The following is an 8,027-nucleotide window of genomic DNA, read 5'->3' as shown; positions in this document are numbered from 1 at the left end:
ATTCAACGCTTCCAGTGTGCCCGGTGTATTTCCTCTCTGAAAGCACTTATGCCTTGTGGTTCTTTCTACATTAGTTGATTTAAACAGTGGATCTGAGGCTGTGATTCTATATTCTGTTTCCCCTCATACCAGTACCCTGTCTAGTGAATGAAATCAAACTACCTGCTGGAACCGCAAATACTTTACCAGTATTTGTAGATTTATCAGAAGTCAAACAGCAAACCAACAATTGCATAGAGAGTAAAACCAGAGCTACTATCACCTTGTCCACATACACACTGCAGACAAGAATTAGGAAACGGAATAATTAGTAAATTATATGGTGACTTGGAATGTCAAATGTATGGTGAAATCAACAATTGACAGAGGGGCCCTTTAGAGACACTAGTAGGGTCTCAATAGGCTGTTCAGAAAAAGTTTCAAAAAAAAATGTGATTTCTGCTAAGCATGAGTTCAACAGGAGCCTGCAGTAGGACTAAGAACACACTCAGACAGCAAGTTTTATGGGATTTGACTCATCAGAGGACAAGTCACTCTTGTTCACTACTCTGTTGCTAAGGCCTGCCACCTGACAGAATCATAGTAGCCACTAAGTAAGTATTTGTGTTGAACTGAATTTTAAAATGTGCAGCTGGTGATACAAGAAAACATCTGTTGATAAAAAAGGCAGTACTTTTTTTCCATTTGCCACTCCATAAAAAGGTAATTTGTGTATGTGTTTACTAGAACTCTTTCCTCAAAAGTGAAATATTGCTTCACTCTTTGGTTGGCAAATGTGTTGTTTCAAGATGGAGAAGAATTTTCTTTAAATGAAGAGAAAGCTATTTCAGTCCGTAATCCTCAGAGCCAATTTTGGATCTCAAAACGCACTTTTCATCAAAGAATCTTAAGAAAAAAATTCCTGCCAATTTAACCAAGACATCCAAAAATATTTCATTCCAAAGCCAAGCTTTCTGCTCAGGAGCATTCTCAATGAGATGTCATTCTTCCAAAGATCTTCCATTGAGCCAAAAGACACCTGAATCAGCTGGTCCAAATTCCAACATCACCTTCCTGAAGGAAGAAGTCACAATGGCCTGCCAGTTAGGAATTTGGCATGCTCCCGATATTTTTCTGGGTCTCCAACAGAGATATTTGAATAAACCAAGCCAGAAACACAGGTAATGTGGAGTTGGAAGTCAACTTAACATGTCTACTCTCATTACAAACACAGACTGAGGCTCAGTAATAATGTCACCCAAGATGCATTTCGGGAAGCAGCGGGTTGATGGCGTTGGTCTTGGGTGCTGGCCTGAGGTTCAGTCACATTGGTGCTGTTCATTGAACACCAACACTTCTCACACATATGATTTTATCAATTCTGGTAGTCACTGGAGATAGGTAAGAGGGAATTATTTCTACTCTTGAACAGATGAGGAAGTTGAGCCCCGCCTAGTGGTGAATTCCAGCTGGAAAGTAACCAGCAGAACCAGCAGCCAAGGTGCCACATGGTTCAGGGTCTTGCCTTCATCATGGCTGACTGGGTGGGAGGCCCACATGGACACAGGCTTCTTTCCTTTCAGGCCTGTGCCCTTACAGTTTCCATGGTCAGGTACCTACTATGCTTCCCCCAAGGCAGACTGACTATAATAGAAGTTCTCATTGCCAGAAGAAAGAGACACATTGGATAATGAGGCAGAAACATCTGTGTTGATCACTTTTGAGGTTTCACTTAAATAATCAATCAACTGCTTTTCTCAGAAACTAAACAGAACCACAAGACCCCCTAACCCTTTTCAATCTGAACATAGCACTCATTATGGCATCAGCATCTTCTTATTTTATGTAGACACCATTGATGGAATTTCTCATCTGTTGCTTCAAATCCAATAACCATATTTTTAAAATAATCATAACATAACTTGCAAAATGTTTCTTTGAATGATTCACTTAAGGTCATCAAGACTGCTTGCTGAAATAAGTGTTAATTTTTCAACAAGTAAAGATGTGTCTGGACAAGTCCACATGTGTAGGCATTAGGCTAAGAAAGGAATCTGGCATGGAATTTTTAACACTTGGGTCTAATCATTAATGCTGCAGTCCTGTCCTATTTACAACCTGACATTTGTTTTTGCACTTTCAACATCCCATGATTTTGCAGCTACAGTAAATAGCTTTAAGAAATGACACCTCGCCTTAGCTGGGTCTATATTTTGACTAGCAGGTCTTGGCATTATGTCCACCTCAGCTATCTCCCCAAAATGCTGCACTTGTGCTTAAAATGAGAAAAATTAAATAAAAGGAAAAAGAAAATGTAAAAGGAGGGGAAAAAACCTCTACCTGTGAACTTTAGGATCTAATACACAAAAGTTCTTAACTAACTTACAAGAGCAACTTCTAATTATTTCATCATTGCCTCTTTGATTCTAAATGTTTCTTACTTTTAACTTTTCCATAATTTTTTTTTTTTTGGTGTGCTGTAAAGAGGAAGGTAGTAAAATCTGGGAGAGGAAAAGAGCATCAGTGAAACAAGATGCCAAAGAAAGGCTTCTATATCAACCACATGTAGGACACATAGGGCCACAGCTGGCTTCTCTATACTTTGCTTTTAATGACACAATTCAGACTCAGGTCCATTTAAAACTTTTTCATGGTAAAATTCAAAACATAAATGGATAGGAAACCAGACGAGTGTCACCAAAGTGAATGTTAATACCTATGAGAAATTCAAGTTTCCCCCCCAAAAAAAAAAGTATTCTCTAGCCCCACAAGAGACTTTCATAATGTGTTGCTCTGAATCACTTAACTTTCCCTTTAGCCTAAATGTACATTCTATAATAAAAAAGTTCCCAATAATTGTAAGATGATACGTGTCATCAGACATCATTGAATTAGTGGAATATTCCCTTGAGGAGTCATAAAATGTTTCATAGTCTTCTGCCATCTCAGGATCTATTAACTATCTTTGGAGAGTGTATAGGAATGAGGTAGGTTATTTGAACTTCTCTATTTGAATTCTGGGGATATGCAATTTTGTGAAATATTGATTGAGAGAATGTCCATTACCTATCACGTTGACTTCAGGTAGTCAAGTAAGGGCCCTAACTCACAAGTCCTTACTGCTGGTCTACAAGTGTTTTCCACAAAACCTGCCATACCCCACACCCCCAATTCTAGACAGAACCTAGATATAACACTACATTCCAAAATGTACTGGATACAGTCCAGCTCGAAAGTTAACACTGGCATCTTACATTTTCATCTGTTTTTTCTAGAAGGGATATTCCAAAGGAAAAAACTTCCAAAACACAAGAGAAAAGTCACTGGGGAGACAGTCCTGGGAGTGGAGGGAGAGGGGGTAGGGGACTTGGAATACTGGACTTTGTCTTGTATGTCTGTAGTGCCCTTATGTGGGCACCAGGGGGCGCTCCTGCATGACGCAAACCCCCCCACTAGTGTTCCCGGGTCAGGTTTTTTCTCTGAATGCTTGCCCCAAATCCTAAAAGGTAGCCCCAGGGGAGTGCAGTTGTCAATAAACTGTAGGAGCTAAGGATATACGGTGAATAACATCACACAAGTGACTGGGGAGGATACATCGGTCTGAACCTGCCTTTTGAAAACAGGGTGGTCAATTTTTATTTCTTTTGGTGGACAGGAGGGCTTAAAGGAGGCAGGGGGTGATGGGATGGAGGTGTTTTCCATAAGCTGCAAAGAGGCCATCTCCCATAGCAACAAGTGAACATCAGTAACCCAGGGGCAGGTATTCAGCCTCTTTGGTAACAGATTAGTTTGTAGGTTAGATTCTCATGAAATGTGGTATCAAAACCCTCTCCTCTTCTCCGGACTTCACCCAAAACCAGAAAAGTCACCTGATGCACTGGGTTCACTCTGAACCTTACCAGCAGTGCCTTCTGTGGGATGGTGGGGGGGGGGGCGGGGGAGGCGCCAGCCTGCAGGCTGCCTTTTGCAAGTGAATAGGTGGTACAGTTAACAAGCTCTTTGCCAATTTCCAAGTATCAGAACCAGGATGGGAAACTTGTTAGGGACCAGGAAGAGTCAGCTCTGAAACTTCCAACACAGTGAGTTCCAGAGAAAATTCCTTCGCCCTGTCTCCACTTCATAGTTGTACTCACACACATGCGCCCCACCCCCAAGGGCTGGCTCCATCCTTCTCTCGGTCCCCAAATGAAGTTCCACAGAGACACAATCTTAAACTTGAATACTCACCATATTGACTTCGGAAACCATGTCGATGCTGGCAATGTCAATATTCATTCCCACAGCCACGGGAGGACCTGAAAAGCAAGATGGCCAGTCACGTGATTTCACAGAACTTCATTCATTCTTAGCAAGACTTGTCTCTGACATGGGCTGCTTTGTCCCAAGTCCCTCACCACTGTTTGCCCTCCAATTATTTAATTCTCTGCTCCTTTTCTGAAAAGGTGGAAGGGCTCCCCTGGAAGTGCTCTGTTGAACGTGTACCCATGGGTCCTGATGGGCAAGGGATTCCAGCTCTGTCTATATATGTAGCTGACAAAAGCACAGAATCTTGCTGGTCGGAGGGAATTTTACATATTGCACTGAAAACCCCTCCTTCTCCTCTTCATTCTTTCCCACCCTGTTGGGTGCACCAGTTTTAACTCTGAGTTTGCTAAGAGTCTGAAGCAAAATACAAGGGATATAAAAGCATGTCTAAGGTGCCAGAAAGAGAGACTCCTCATCCTTCTTCTCCATGCCTTCCTACCCCCACAGGTCCTTCCCACAGCACCCCCACACCCCACCTTGAGGATTCCAGGACTGGATAATATTCAGACACTAGGCACTTTAAACACGGCCAGAACTCTTCCAAAGTAGGCAGGCACAGGGGGTTAACACCACTTCTCCACTAATTGTCTGCACAGCTCGTCCTCAAAAATGTTCATCATGGCCTTCAAGAAGTGGGTTTCTCTGGGCACACCACTGACTAAACTTAGGGGTTTGTGTTTCCAGGAAGCAATACAATGAAACGGGATTTCTAACAGTGAAGTCAAAGGACAGCAGTCACCAGTACACACCAGGAGGTCTCCCTGAAAGGCAGCTAGGTGCTGGACGGTAACAAACCCACCCAAGTTTGGATCAGTTTTTCAATATAGGAACACAGAGGCACATCCAATCCACCACATGTACCCACAAAGGGAAAAGGAAGGCACAGCGTGCACAGAGCTCAAAAGACAGCTGATGATCTAGCTGGGCTGTTTCTTATTTCCACGGCAACCCCATTACCTCCAAAATCGGGTCTCAGGCGAATATCATAGCCTTTCAGGAGTCTATCCACCGTCTCTTTAACCAGCGACATATTACTAGGGTCATTGACACTAAAGAAAGAAAAGACAATAAGCAGGCATCAGTAAGTAAGCCGGCACAGCGTCTTCAGCATCTATCTGATCCACACTACAGATCCCTGCTCACAGAGGTATGCAGACAGAGCCCTTCAAAGTGAGAAAGGAAAAAGAAACGCGGGCACACTTACCTCTGCGCACAGACAGCCGCGATGATTAAGGGGAATGACCAAATCCCAAAGTGGCCCCTTTTCCGGACTCTCCACATCCCTTTAGTTTTTGATGGGAATGAGGGTTTCACTGAAGAGAAGAGATCCAACTTAGTCTGCCCAGTGCGGTAATTCTAATGTGAGGCGCATGCGCACGGCGTACCAAAACATCAAAGGGGCAGCGGCGGCTGCCTGGGACCCAGCAGATTTTCTTGTTAAGGAAAAAAAAAAAATTAAAGGGGAAAAAGGAAAAACATATATATGTACAATATCTAGCTATCTGAATAATATAGAAAAGTCACTGCATAGGATCACCCAGAGCAAAAGCTTTGTTGTCCTTTCGTTAAGACAAAAACAACCAGAGCTTCTGGGTAAGTTTGGGTAGTTGCAGGGGGTAGTTTTGCACCTCGCGGTGGATTGTGCGGGTGTGTGTGTGTGTGTATTTCCTCTTAAACATGCAAAAACCAGATTAAGAATTGAGGATTAGCAGGCATGGGGTGCCAGGGAGCCCACTTCTGGTCTTAGCAAGCAGACGGAGGAGAGGAGTTTGAACTTTATTTCCTAGGCGAATAGCATCCCCTGCCTGGGGCGAGATGGGTGCTGGAGGTGGAAGCTGTGTTTCTGGGCGGAGGGGAGGGGAGGGGGGCAGGAGTCGGAGCGGGAGCAAAGAAACCAATGGGAGGAGTGCTGAGCAATCCCTTGGATTTGGGGCGCGGGGAGGGGGGGGGTAGTGGAGAATAAGAAGACACGGAAAAATAAAAAAAGGAAGCAAGAAGAGGAAAAGAAGAATAAAATGCTGCCTGCTTTTTTAGGAGTGAAGGAGCAAGCTGTTCTGCGCTACTCACGGGCGGGTTCTTTTTCCTCCACACCCTTTGCCCCTATTCCCAGAGAAGAAAACCTCGGGGTCCCGGTTTCTCGTCGTGTGACGTCCCTGACCCGCTAGTCCTGAGTATTTATAGCAAGAGGAAGGGGGTGGGCGAGGGGAGCAGGAAGACAACGCTGTCTCTCCACGTTTCGGTGTGATTCTGCATTGGGAAATTATTAGAAGGGAGGGTGGGGTTTGGATGAGGGGGGTGCGGAGACCCAGCCTGGGGCGAATGGGGCGGGGAGGGGTAGGTGCGCTGGATGCCGAGGGAAGGCTGGAGGGTGGAGGCGCGGGCCCCGGGCGGGTGGGGGAGTGGGACGCGCCCCCCACGCCCCCTCTGAGCGCGCAGCACAAGCGCGCACACGTGCAGGCTCGTCTCCGCCGCCGCCCCCACCCCCCTTACCTCGCGGGCCCGCGCCGTCCACCTACTCCCGCCGCGCACAGAGCCGGCGCCCCCGCCCCTCTGACACCCCTCCCGACCCCCCGCTTTGGGGATGCGTGGCAGGGAGGGTCACCAGGCCTTTCGGGAGCTGCGCCGGGCTGGGAACAGCCGGAGGTGAGCCTGAAGGCTAAAGGAAGAAGGGGCACAGGGGGCGTCGCGTTCTCCCGCTGTCCCCGCGCCGCCGCGTCCTCTCCGCTTGGCGGGGCCGGTAGGGACGCGCGAGCCCGGAGGCTGCTTCTGTCCTCCCGCCCCAGGCTCGACCGAGCTCGCCGCGGCCGCCTAGACTCGAAGGAGGCAGCCGGCGAGCTCGAGGGCTGGAGAGGGAGGGAAAGTCAGTCCATCCAGGTAGGGCTCTTTCCCCTGCTGGAGGGAATTAGACTAGCGGCGGGCTGGACAAGCTCTCAAGTTGGGGCCTGGGGACAAGCGAAGACGAGTTGAGACCTGGATGGACGGCTCTGGGGGTACTCCCGAGAGCATTTTGGAACCAGGCAGCAAGTGGGTGGGTAGGCCAGGTGCTCCCGCACCCGTCTTCCCCGCACTCCGTGGTGATTAACCGGATAATCCAGACCTCCGATTTGCATGCTGTACCCCAAAGCTTAACTTCCATGGCAAGGAATCGTTGTCTCCATCAACTGAGCTTGTTGAGAGTGCTTCATTCATCCTCACAGCAACTGCTGTATTTTAGTCATCAGGGCACTGTCCCCAAACTAGGGATTTAGAGACGGGTGCGCGGAAGCCAAGGAACTGGCCCAAGGTCACCCAGGTGACTAGAGGTGGAGCCTGGATTGGACTCCGAAGCTGTGTCCCTAACTACTAACCTAAGCAGCCAGAACTCTTACTTTCCGCAACAAGCCAAACAGCCAGCTTCCGGATTGTGGACTAGCCCCCGCCCGCTGAGTCCCGGGAGGTGCCAGCGTCCCACACACGGGAAGTTGGCGACTCGCCACCGAGATTTGCGTAGGGGAGGGTCCTGGTTCCGGCTGTTCTCTTGACCCATTTACCTCCTGACACGTCAGCCCAGCCTATGCCTGGGTCATCCGTGACTCCCAGGGAGGTGAAGGGACTGGAGGGCTGGGAGGCTCAATCCAACACTTCTGCTGTTGTAAGGCCAGCAGCACCGGTGCTGGGTGCCGTCACTGGCAAAGGGCTAGAGGCAGGTAAAACCGGGAGCCATAAACAATGCAGATTACTGTCTGGCATTCCTGCAGGCTCCC

General features: G+C 47.5%; 1 protein-coding gene across 1 annotated transcript; it reads right to left on the bottom strand.

The window, feature by feature from the left end:
* Positions 1–203: 203 nt before the first annotated feature.
* LOC105854089 (gamma-aminobutyric acid receptor subunit beta-2-like) lies at positions 204–5,608 on the bottom strand. Its single transcript, XM_012730033.1, has 4 exons — positions 5,489–5,608; positions 5,242–5,333; positions 4,207–4,274; positions 204–278 (listed from the first exon to the last, which is right to left on the bottom strand). Exons 1-4 carry the CDS (start codon positions 5,563–5,565, stop codon positions 204–206), a joined length of 312 nt encoding a protein of 103 aa, XP_012585487.1. The 5' UTR covers positions 5,566–5,608.
* Between the last annotated feature and the right edge of the window lie 2,419 nt (positions 5,609–8,027).

This window comes from Condylura cristata, unplaced genomic scaffold (genome assembly GCF_000260355.1).
Source record: "Condylura cristata isolate star-nosed mole 26May11 unplaced genomic scaffold, ConCri1.0 scaffold00026, whole genome shotgun sequence".
NCBI classification, from domain to species: Eukaryota; Metazoa; Chordata; class Mammalia; order Eulipotyphla; family Talpidae; genus Condylura; species Condylura cristata.
This window is presented reverse-complemented; position numbering and strand designations above follow the sequence as displayed.